The sequence below is a fragment of the Sceloporus undulatus genome, chromosome 8 (assembly GCF_019175285.1).
Source record: "Sceloporus undulatus isolate JIND9_A2432 ecotype Alabama chromosome 8, SceUnd_v1.1, whole genome shotgun sequence".
NCBI classification, from domain to species: Eukaryota; Metazoa; Chordata; class Lepidosauria; order Squamata; family Phrynosomatidae; genus Sceloporus; species Sceloporus undulatus.
The window spans coordinates 17,428,838-17,441,120 of NC_056529.1; the positions used below are offsets into that span (position 1 = coordinate 17,428,838).

Below are 12,283 nucleotides of genomic sequence, written 5' to 3' on the forward strand. Positions count from 1 at the left end.
TAAAGACTTCCAGAACAAGGCCACATAACCCCAAAAACCCTTACAGAAAACATGGATGCTAGCAGTGAAAGCCTTCGCCTTCACATTCTGCACTCTTTGTATATATTTATTGGTTTCTTCTTGTGTGTCTTCAAGTCATTTCCAACTTATGCCATCCCCAAGGCAAACTTATCATGGGTTTTTCTTGGTGAGATTTGTTCCAAGGAGGTTTGCCACTGCCTTCCTCTGAGGCTGAGAGAGTGTGACTTCTCCATGGTCACCCAGTGAGTTTCAAAGCTGAGCTGGAAACTGAACCCTGGTCTAGTCCAATGTCCAAACCACCAATGCCAGTGCTGTTCTTTTAAATTGTAAGCCACGCTGAGTCCCAATTCTGGGATATTATTATTATTATTATTATTATTATTATTAGATTGGGAGGGGACCCTCCTGTTGTTGCTTATCAGCAGAGTGAGAAAGAGTAGGAGGCAGAAGATGATTTCTGCCATGGGGAAGCAGCTGCTCTCAGCTTGGACAGTTGTTGTTATTGTTGTGTGTGTCTTCAAGTCATTTCTGATTTATGCTGACCCTAAGGCAAACCTATCATGGGCTATTCTTGGCAAGGTTTGTTCAGAGAGGGTTTGCCATTCCCTTTCTCCTGAGGCTGAGTGAGCATGACTTGCCCAAGATCACAAAGTAGGTTTCATGGCCAAGCTAGGAATCAAACCCTGGTCTCTTGAGTCATAGTCCAAGGGTGGGAAAAGAAGTAACAATGTGTTCTCAAAGTAGAGTTCACACATATTTCCCTTCTCCAGGGAGCCAAGAGCAGCTGGATAGTCATATAGTCTGAATCACTTCTCCTCGCTTGCTTCTCCATTGGTAAGTGATAGCAATAGGAATTTATGGGTGACAAGTGGTTGGAGTACTTTCTTGAGACTGAGAAATCACGTATGTAACTTAAACCTATTGTGTGTTTGTGCCTTCACATCTGTTGCATGCATCTAAATATATCACACCTAAAGATGTGTGCAGGAGTGGATATGACAAATCATGAAAAAAGGATCTGAGCATTGTGGTTGGCACCTCAATGATAACATCAGTCACAAAAGGCCACCGTGGGTTTTGCTTCTACAAAGGGTGCTACTCTCCAACCTTACAAGAAATTGACCTCATTGTAAGAAATGTGAAGCCCAGGTATAGGAGGCTAGTGGTGGGCACTTAAAAGACCAGATGCCTCAAGACCCACGAAAGTACAATCAGTCCTCTACAGTCACAGATTCGTCATCCATGGATTCAAGCATCTTTATCCACAGATTCAAGCATCTATGGCTTGAAAATGGCTTGATTTTGCCATTTGTTATAAGGGACACAATTTTACCCTGCCATTGTATTTAATGGGACTTGAGCATCTGTGGATTTTGGAATCCAGTGTACTGAGGGCTCAAGACAGTTTGGTACTGGAGGTGGAGCAAAAAAACCTAATGTGTTTATTTGTAAATTACACGTCCAATCTTTTGTTCAATAGGTGAGTTATGGTTTTCTTGGCAAGATTTCATTAGAATTAGTTTTCACTTGCCATCCTTTTAGGCTGAGACAGTGGGACTTGCTCAAAGTCATTCAGTGGGACCATGGATCTGGACCCTGGTCTCCCAGAATCTTAATCCAACACTGAAACCACTACTCCACAGTGGCTCTCTCTCTGGTGTCCTGATGTCAAACCACTACTCCTCACTGACTCTTGTAATTCTCCTCTATCATCAGTCTTCTAACAAGGGGTGCGTCTACACTTTATTTGCACATTTCAGCCTTTTGTCCAGCATGAATGTCAAAATGTCCTCCATTGGGAGCATGTTTTTAGCTTTTATATCTTGGAACGACCTACATTTTGCAGTGCTTTGCTCTCAGGGTGACCAGACATCCTCCTTTTCCAGGACAGATCCTAAATGTCCATCTCCTGTCCAAGAGGAGTTCCAAAAAGTCCTCTCTTTGGAACATGACTGAGAAGCATGCCTTTATATGAGTACTTTTAATGTTTGCAATGCTCTAATTCCTCCCCCCCCCCATGCATGTCCTGCATGTCACCCTTATCCTCAGGGTGACCAGTTTCCAAGATATGTCCTACATTTCATCCTTCTGTCCAGAAGGAATGCCATTTGGAGCAGAACTAAGTACCATGAATTCACATTCATATGAGGTTTTTTAAAGGTGTGTTTTTTTTTAGCTTTTAGCTTATGCAATGCTTTACATTGTTTTCCCCTTGCATGTCCTACATGTTGAGGTGCCTTGTCTTCAGGGTGCCCAGACGTCCTCCTTTCCCAGGACAGGTCCTACATATCCACCTCTTGTCCAGGAGGAGTTCAAAAAGTCCTCCATTTGGAGCATAACTGAGAAGCATGCATTTATATGAGTGCTTCTTATATTATATATTTTTAATATTATGCATCATTTATATGAGTGCCCTACTTTTGCAATGCCCTACTACATTTCCTCCCTCCTTGCATGTCCTACATGTTGCAGTGCCTTATCCTCAGGCTGATGATCAGTTTCCAAGACACGTCCTACACGTCATCCTTCTGTCCAGGAGGAATGCCATTTGCAGCAGGACTAAGCAGTATGAATTCACAATCATGTGAGTTTGGCTTTGTTGTTCTTTAGCTTTTCGCTTTTGCAATGATGCCCTGGTACATTTGTTCTTCCCCTTGTATGCCTTAACATGCTGAGGAGCCCTGTCTTCCTTTGCAGCAGGGATGATAGCCTCTGGTCACCCTGAGTGACCCCTCCCAGGTCCAGCACCCAGGGAGTGGACAGCTGCTGCGCAGGCGCCCTGGAGGCAGCAGGGAGGAGCCCGGACAGTTCTCTGGCTTTGCAAGCAATGCCTCTTTGCACTGGAGCAGCTGCAGGCGACTCTCCTCTTCCTCCTCCTTTCTCCACCGCGATGCCTTCTTTGCAACCAATGCAGAGGACCTTTCCTTTGCCCAGGCAGGAGTCCCTCGCCTCTCCTTTGGTGCTCAACCCTTTTGTGCAAGAGACCCAGCTGGATGCAAAAGCCAAGAGCAAGGTAAAGGGGAGGAAGGGTCATGGGGGGTGGTCAGTGGCTGTAAACAAGCCCTTGGAGGGGGGTGCAGTAGGGGCCAAGACGAGCTGGGCCATCCTTTGCAAAACCAGGGGGGCAGGGAAGCCCAGGGAGGAAGGTGGGATGCACTCAGAGATCAAATGCACCTTTGCACTCTTTTTTGCAAAATGCATGGTTTTGTTTTGACACAGCAACAACATTTGCAGTTGCAAATAAATAACCTGCTGAATGTCCAGGGAAAGAGGGGAGGTGGGTTACACTCAGGTTTGAAATAGATATTGGCACTTGTTTTCTAAACACATAGTTTTTAGTTTTACTGTAACAACCACATTTGTATGTGCAGATATATAACCTACTGGATGTCCAGGGAAAGAGATGCACTCAAATTTGAGATAGATAATGGCACTTGTTTTCCAAACACATAGTTTTCTGTTTTACTGTAACAACAGCATTTGCATTTGCAAATAAATAAGCTGCTGGATGTCCAGGGAAAGTGAGGGAGGGGAAGGTGAGATGGACTCAGCTATGAAATGCATTTTGCCACTACTTTTTGCAAAGATTTGGGTTTGGTTTTGACCCAGCAACAACATTTGCAAATAAATAACCTATGAGAGACAATGTTGTGAGGGAAGTTGAGGTCAAATATGACAGGATAAGGTTTTGTTGTAATCCAGCAACAGTGCCTTTGCAAATAACCTACTTGGAAGTCCAGGGAAAGTGGGAAATGAAGGGAAGAGGAGAAGAAGGTGAGATGCTCTCAAATTATGAGATGCATATTGATACCTGTTTTGCAAATAATATGGTTTTGGTTTTTCACCTAAGAACAATACTGAACTTGCAACTAAATAACCTTCTGGAAGGCCAGGGAGACAAAGGGGAGGAAGGGGAGATGCATTCATTATGTCAGTTTTGCAAACACATGCTTGTTTGTGTTAAATCCAACCACAACAACAACACTGCATTTTTTTTGGGGGGGGGACAAAATCCCTCTTATTTAAAGCTGAACTCAGATTGTTGGTGGAAGTCCCTATCTGTTTTCTTTAGTCTTTATACTAATGTTTGCAAACATATACGTATATATATGTGTGTGTGTGTGTGTGTGTTTATATATATATAATGTATGTATACACACACACACACACACACACAAGGTACTTTTGCAAAACTAACCCTCTTGTTTAAAGCTAAGTTCAGATTTAAGACCCTACCTGTTGTCTTCTATCACTATACCAATTTTATGTATAAATCATATTTGCAAAACAAAACCAAGCCCTCCCATTTAAAACTGACCTCAGATTGCAGTTCAAAGACTTTATCTGTTGTATTCTATCGTTACGGCAATTTTTTGCAAACATATACATCTGTGTTGATAAGCTACATTTGCAAACCGAAAACAAACCCTCCTGTTTAAATCTGAGCTCAGACTGAAGATTAAAGTCCCTACCTGTTGTCTTCAGTCATTATACCAATTGTTACAAACATTATGCATATTTATATGGTATAAACACGTATACGTGTAATATATAGATGCAAGTTGCATTTGCAAAACGAAACTTGTTTAAAGATGAGTACAAGATTACAGATTAAGGGCCCTATGTTACCATGTTTTGACGCCCAGTGGCATCCCTTTGCCTTTTGCCTAAGGAAAAATCAAATCAAATTAAACCACCCAGGTTACATGGAAAGAATCTGGTTTCTCATATTGAATGAGGAAGGCAAGGAATTTCATTCTGTTAGCATTCCTTGCACGATTGCATGCCAAGTTGCCGCTCCCACTGCCTGGAAGGTGAAGTAGGCACAGGAAACGTAGCATCCTAAAAATAGGTTCATTTGAGGGGAATGCGTTTGAGACCTTTGCACCTCTTGTCCTCTGTTCCTCGTCTCTTGTATGTGGCTGTGTGTGTGTATGTGGGCAGAATGAAAGAGTTTGGATGGACCCTGGAGTGGGGGCTTCTGGGTTCTCCTTGAAATAGAGGAGATTATTACATGGGGATAAGAAATGGGAGAGGAATGGAAAGCTCCCGCCATTGTTACGCAAAGATTTTCACAAGAATCATAGAATCCTAGAGTTGGAAGAGACCCCAAGGGCCATCCCGTCCAACCCCCTTCTGCCATGCAGGAACTCTCAGTCAAAGCATCCCCAACAGATGGCCATCCAGCCTCTGTTTAAAAACCTCTAAAGAAGGAGATTCCACTACACTCCAAGGGAGTTTGTTCCACTGTCAAACAGCCCTTACTGTCAGGAAGTTCCTCTTAATGTTCTCCCTTAATCTGTACTTCTCCTGTGAATAAAGTGGAATTCTCCTGGAAGATCTTATTAAAGCTAAACTCCCATTAATAGCTTGCCAATGAAGTGGAAGTCAATAACGTTTCATTTGCATGGTCACAGAACAATCTGGGACCTTTTCACAATGCATTTCGGTACAGGCAATTCATTCTCATTGCTCTACGATCCTTTTTGGAGTGGATTTTTTCTCTTACTTTGAGGTGTAGGACCCGATTTTGTTTGAACCTACAGTATATGAAAATAAGGTTGTAAAATAAATCAATTTTATTTTGTTCTATTTGGGACGGAATCATGAATTTCACATATGCGCAGTAGCGGCTGAAACGGTGCATGCACAAAACATTTAGTAACAGTATATTAATGATGCAAGAATGGATGTATGCGGAATGCAATTGCGTTTCTCTTCCGTTTTTGTATTGTGAATATAGCGTGACGTGTGAAAATATCTGTCGCTGTAGTGCTATTGTTCTGTTACCTTCCAATAGCACGGTTGTAATGGAAATGGCCCTTGTGTGATAATCTCCAGAATTGCCAGACTGAAAACTGGAGATTGAAAATTACCTTCAGACACAGTGTATGAAACATAAATCAATTTTGGTGTTGAGACTTGAATTCCACCTCCAAGATGATGTACGTATGTGGAAATACAGAAATTTCAATAATAATAATAATAATAATAATAATAATAATAATAATAATCCAGAATTCAGAAACACCTCTGGTCCCATATGTTTTGGATAAGGGAAATTCAACCTGTATCTGTTTTTGCAAATGTATACGTATGCACATGTATATGTATATGAATGGCATTTGCAAAACAAAACAAGTATTTCAGATAAGGGAGACACAATCTCTATTTGCAAGTTGGGAAAATTTATAATGATAATCAATGCCCTCCACACCTTGAAAAACAATGCCAGGATTGTTACTAATAATCTTGCCTGCCCAGAATGCAAGGTTTTCCCTGAGCTTCAGTTTGTTTATGAGTGAAAAGGGGAAAATTTGGCCTGTGCGGGCAACCCTTTTGCTCTCACATTGTGGAAGCCCTAATAAACCTCTAAGGGGTTATTCATTCATTGTTTCTTTTAGCATGACTATGTGGATAATCTCAGTCACACATTCCAGTTTTGTTGTTCACGCTGTTTTATTAATCAGAACCGCATCACTGCAAATTCTGTTGCTCACACTTGTCAGCACTGTGAATAAAGATGGAGTAGATGCTGTGAATGTTTTCGAAGCAAGTTCAAGGCATGCAGAGTTTTATCCCAGGTCTATTTGTATCGGTTATTCACACAACCAAGAATCCGAATCTTTTAGGAATGCTCAGGGGGAAACCCGAGATAGATTATCCCAGGTTAAGTGGTCTTTTTGGAAGCATTTCGGGTGCATTCGAAATGCATGCGAATGACAAAGATTCAACACACTTTCTACTGGAATAATATTTTCACCGTCTAAGTAGACTATTAACATAGTCTTCAGGTTCTTGCTTCTGAGTGTGCTTTCAAATCATGCAGCAATGTATCTTATTCCTGCGCGCAAAGAAAGGAGTTCTCAATGGGAAAAGCATATTCAGAACCACTGATATTTGGGTGACTGCTACAGTTGTTCCTGGTACTTGTAGCTACTAGTCGAAAAGGCCATTCAACGTACCAGTGTTTATTTTTCTTTTATGTGGCCTTTGGTTTTCAGCCAACGATTACAGTCTTGTTTTTCTCTGTGACTCCAGGGTTACTTACTGTATTTTGTCATGGAGCAGGTATAACCTGAAATTCTGAGGAAGTAAATCAATATTTATTGTTTCCAGGCAGTTCTGTGTTGCTGATTCCATAATATTCTAAACTCACAAGAAACCGTATACCATTCTTTCACATTTGGGAGAAAAAAGTTAGTTACCCTCGATTTAACCTTTTAAAAAAGGACACCAACATTTCACATATGAAAACTGGGACACATGTGGTCAAGCAACATCAGACTGTAGTCAAGATGGCAAAGGTTATTAATGCGGAAGGACACACAAAGTAGGAGATGTGGCAGCAGTGTGTTTTTGCCTAAGCCTACTGGGAAGGGTAAGATTCCTCCCCTCTCTTTCCTGCTAAGTAAATTGCATGCAAACTACATTTGCACTTTGAACTCAGTTTGTAGGAAATAAAAGTGAGCTGAGAATTTAGGGTAACAGTGGGAGGAGGAGAGAGAAACAATTACATTTTAAAGGTATCTTAAAACCTGGGAAGACGGAGGGTTGATGGAGACTGTCCTTGCCAAATGGTGACAGTTTGATGGCATGAAAATGCAACCAGAAAACCTTTCCTGAGCAATAGGCCAACAGTTTCTTGCCTCTTTCTTCAGATTTAGCACAGTCTGCAAATGGTTTCAGACCACAACTGTACAGAGGCTGATCCGAAAGTGTATGTAAGTGTGTTTGTGTGTTACTATAATTCCTCCCACCAGCATGGCCTGTGGCTGTAGGATTCTCAGAAGTTCCTTGTGTTTCTTGGCTAGTGCCAACAGAAAGGACATATGAATCTTCTCCAGTAACACAAAGACAAGGTGGACTAGTAGACAGAGTTTCATCCTTCCGGACCAATGCATTCCCTTCCTGCCATGGAATTCCTGATCTCCTATGGTGACTAGTTAAGTTCAATACCAAGTTGGGTTATTGTAGGGCCATGGTGGCAGACCTCTTTCAACTCTAGGGCCAAATCCCTTCTGTTATTGGAAGCCACATTCCAGTGTTGGTTAGGGCTAAAAACTGAAAGATAAGGCAACAAAATACCAGCATAATTTAGACTAAAAACTCTTAGTACTAATAAGAGAGGAGTGTCAATCTTTTATAGTGCAGGGTGGGTGGGAGAAATCTGTGGAAGTGGGAACCCCTTCGTGCGTAAGGGGGCATGTTTTTCTAAGGAACTCCATTGGGCCAAATTTGGATACCAGGAGGATCAGATTTGGTCCAGAGGCCCAAGGTTCTCTGCCTCTAGTGGAAAGACCCATCACCCTTTTTATAGGACACCTGTTTAGGACTAGAATAATCTGACCAGGGATAGTCTGGCACCATCCTATGGAAACCTGAGATTGGTAGTTTGAGGATGTAAGAGCCAGTGTAGCATATTGATTTGAACATTGGACTATGACTCTGGAGACCAGGGTTTGGTTCCCGCTTTGTCATAAAACCCACTGGGTGACTTTGGGCAAGCTGCATGTTCTCAGTCTCAGGGAAAGGCAGGGGCAAACTCCTCTGAACAATTGTTGCCAAGAAAACCTCATGATTCCATGGTATGATTATGGTAGGTTTGCCATAAGTTGGAAACAACTTGAAGACATACAGCACATAATGAAGTACTAGAGCACCCTGACCTGAGGATGCTGTTGCCCTTGCAGTGGGAGAAGTCCATGCTTGCTCAAAGTAATGATGATGAAAAGACACAACAGCGGCCAAGCAAAGAAGGAAGTTACCCTTCCCGTTCCAAAAAGGTTGTGGCTAACTCTTGCTGAACTTTGTGAAGTGATACTACTGAAACATTGGGGTTTGTACTGAGAGGAAATGGACCTTGCTTTTTGCCAGAGATGACCTCAACTTGAGGTTAGCCTCCACTTTTTTGACCTCTGTTCCTCCCCCCTCCCCGCATGTTTGAAGCTTGTTTTATGGGTGTCTGCTGAATTCTTTGTTTAAAAACCACAGAGGAAGGACATTTTGTAACTTCCCTAGTAAGCTTCTTCTCTTCCATAAACATTAGAATGAGGAAAGTCATCTTTGGCGATGGGAAGCTACTGCTTTACCTGCAGGTAACCCACAATGAAAATGCAACTTAAGAGGATGCTAATTGGTGTGTTATCTGATCTGGCGTACAAGATCCAGTCTGCCACATCTCTGCATGGTCTTGCCCTTCTACACCTCTTTGACAGTTGGACAACATTTTCAGCTTTCTAATAAATATTTGCTGCTGCTTTTTCAGGCAAGCTAATTTAGCAGCCAAGCTTCAGTGTCTCCCACACCTTTGATGGGAGCTCAGAACGTAGAGACTGGTTTGAACTACAGGTCTCAGAAATGTCCAGCCAGCTGTATCACTGAGATTGTTGGCTGGGGGATTCTGGGAACTATAGTCCAGAAAATTAATTTGTTCATGCAGTACTTTAATCCCTTGTTTGCAGATCCTTTTGTTTTCTTCTAGTTTTTCCACATGGTCTCTTCATTTCGCCTAACTTTGCTTGGTGTTTTGCTTCAGTTACCAAAGTGTCAGCCCCATGAAACAAAAGAAAGCAGAGATTCAGTTAATTGGGAATTTGGTAGCTTAAATCAAGGGCGAGGAACTGTTGACCATCCAGATATTGTTGGACTTCAACTCCTATTATCCATAGCCAGTATAGCCAGTGGTTAAGACTGGTGGTGGAAGAACTTGAGACCAACTACATCACAAGGACCATGACCTGCCCAGCCCTGAGAACCTAGATGTTAAACCAGTAAACTGCCTTATGCTAAAACCACTAATCTGATTAACTTTAGCTTAATGTTGTCTACACAAATGGTGGTGGTGTCTTCTCAGGGATGAACAGCATTTAGAGGAGAGGAGGGAAACTTTTGATTCTCCAGATGCTGTCAGGCTGTATCTCCTACAGTCCCTCACTGATGGCCATATGGGTTTGGCTGTTGGGAAGTCCAATCCAACAACATCTAGGGCTATGTTTCTTAAACCGTCAACCAGCAGGGTTCTATCCTCCATGTGCATTGTTGCATTTTTTCCCTCAGTGCCATGTTAAAGGTATCCTTTTATTTTTTTTAATGCTGTGAGTCATGTTTCAGTTGTGTTAATATTTTTGTGTTGCAAGCTGCCATGAATCCCATTTGTATGAGAAAAGATAGATGACTGGGGCTGCATCCATGCTGCAGAAATAATCCAGTTTGACACTGCTTTAACTGCTGTGGCTCAATGTTATGGAATTTTGGGAACTGTAGTTTGTTGTGGCATCAGAGCTCCCTGTCAGAGAAGGCTAAATGACTCACAGAACTACAGTTCCCAAAATTCTATAGCATTGAGCCATGGCAGCTAAAGCAGTGTCAAACTGGATTATTTCGGCAGTGTGGATACCGCCTTTGACTTTTAACTATGTTTATTGTAGCCTTTGCAAGCTGCCTTGAGTCCTGGTATTAGATGGGATATAACTGAATAAATAATACATTGAAGGAATGAGTACTAAATGAAGAAGAGTCAGTATTTTGTTGCACATTGCTAGCTAGGCCTATCAGCGTAATTTTTTTACAATTTTAAATATAAATTCTTTCCCTGTAGCAGTTGTGGTTTCCAAAACCAGTTATGCAACAAAGCATGTCACTGTGTTAGTTTGAATAATTCAAATATTTACACTAAATGTACCTTCGTACTCCCTCATATTAAACACATCTCCTTCACTGGGACTGGTATCTAGTCAAATATTACTGGCCAAGAAATAACTTTCTCTGTTTTTTGGCAGCAGATCAATAGATTAGATAAGCAGAAAGCTATTTCCCTTAGAATAAAGAGATATGGGCAGAATAGAAAGGAAAACCAAAGTTCAAAGTCTGCAGTGCTGTTATAAACTGGGACTTGGTTGCACACGATCTTAGTCTAGTTCACACGGTAATACATGTTTGTTATTTGGTTACTCAGTATTTGTTGTGTGCTATTGAATGTGTAACTGGGCTCCATTAGGAGTCATAGCATCTTGAGGTAATATGTTGGTAAGAAGAAATATAGGCCAATAAGTAACTTTGTCAAGTTCTAGCATAAGGCATAGCAGAATCATAGACATGATCTTCATTTCATACCTTCCAATATTTCACGGATGAAAGTTTCATAGACTGGGACAAATGTGGCCAAGCAACATCTGAGTGTGGTAAAGACAGAAAATGTTATTAAAAAGGAAAGACACACACAAGCTAGGAGAACATGCAGCAGTTTGCTTTTGCCCAAGCCTATTGGGAAGGGGAAGATTTCACCTTCTTTCCTCTCATCCCCTGCTGAATTAATTGAATGCAAACAATGTCGGCACTTTGAATTCAGTTTGGAACAGTGGAAATAAGCTGAGGACAAGGAGGAAGTGAGAGGAGGGGAAAGAAGCTGGGACATTTTAAAAGCAATGAAAAATTGGGATGGCAGAGAATTGACCAGGACTGTCCCTGCCAAATTTGGACAGTTGGAGGGTATGTCATTGTAGCTCCTCTTGAAACAGCATGGGTGAAGACATGGCTCTGTGTATCAGATAGAGATTATGAGAGCCATCTGACCACTTCCTTTTGCTGGTTCTTAAAGCCGAGAATAGTTGCTTAACGTCTGCTTATGGAGAAGCCAGTGAAAGTAGTTGGGGAATCTCTGTTTGTCTGGACGTGGCTGTTCCCAGACTCTGGAATGCCCTACCTCCCATTACCTTTTATATGATAAGATTTTTTAAATCTCTTTTTTAACTATTGTAAGTTGCTTTGAGTCCTGGCCTGGGAAAAGGGTGTTTTTTTAAAATAATAATAATGATAAAAAATAATCTATTACATATTGCATACCCACCAGCAATTCACAGAGGAAAACCAGAAAACGTGTGGCCAAGCAATGGTCAGAGCATGGTCAAAAGGGAAAATATTAATGAAGAAGCACACATAGGTTAGTAAAGGTTGTAGCAGTTTGCTTTTGTTTGAGTCTGCTGAAGGGGTAAAGATCCCACCCCTCCTCTTCTCTTTCCTCTGTTGAGTGAATCAAGTGCAAACTACTTTTATACTTTGGAGCAGTTGAAATAAAGTGAGAACAAATAGGGCGACTAAAATGGTGAAAGGTCTGGAAACCTTGCCCTATGAGGAACGACTCAGGGAGCTGGGGATGTTTAGCTTGGAGAAGAGAAGGTTAAGAGGTGATATGATAGCCCTGTTTAAATATTTGAAAGGATGTCATATTGTTTTCTGCTGCTCCAGAGAACAGGACCCGGAA

General features: G+C 41.7%; 1 protein-coding gene across 3 annotated transcripts in view; it reads left to right on the plus strand.

Moving 5' to 3' along the window:
- The first annotated feature begins 2,860 nt into the window (after positions 1-2,860).
- The window catches only part of LPCAT2 (lysophosphatidylcholine acyltransferase 2), a 37,944-nt gene continuing 28,521 nt past the window's right edge, over positions 2,861-12,283 (plus strand). Inside the window, exon 1 of one of the 3 annotated variants that reach the window (XM_042438321.1) lies at positions 2,861-3,034. In XM_042438321.1, the coding sequence (XP_042294255.1) occupies positions 2,912-3,034 (123 nt within the window). In that variant the 5' untranslated portion in view covers positions 2,861-2,911. Of the gene's footprint in view, positions 3,035-3,659; positions 3,796-12,283 lie in introns of those variants that run through there. The other 2 variants (XM_042438323.1, XM_042438322.1) reach the window with 2 other exon arrangements.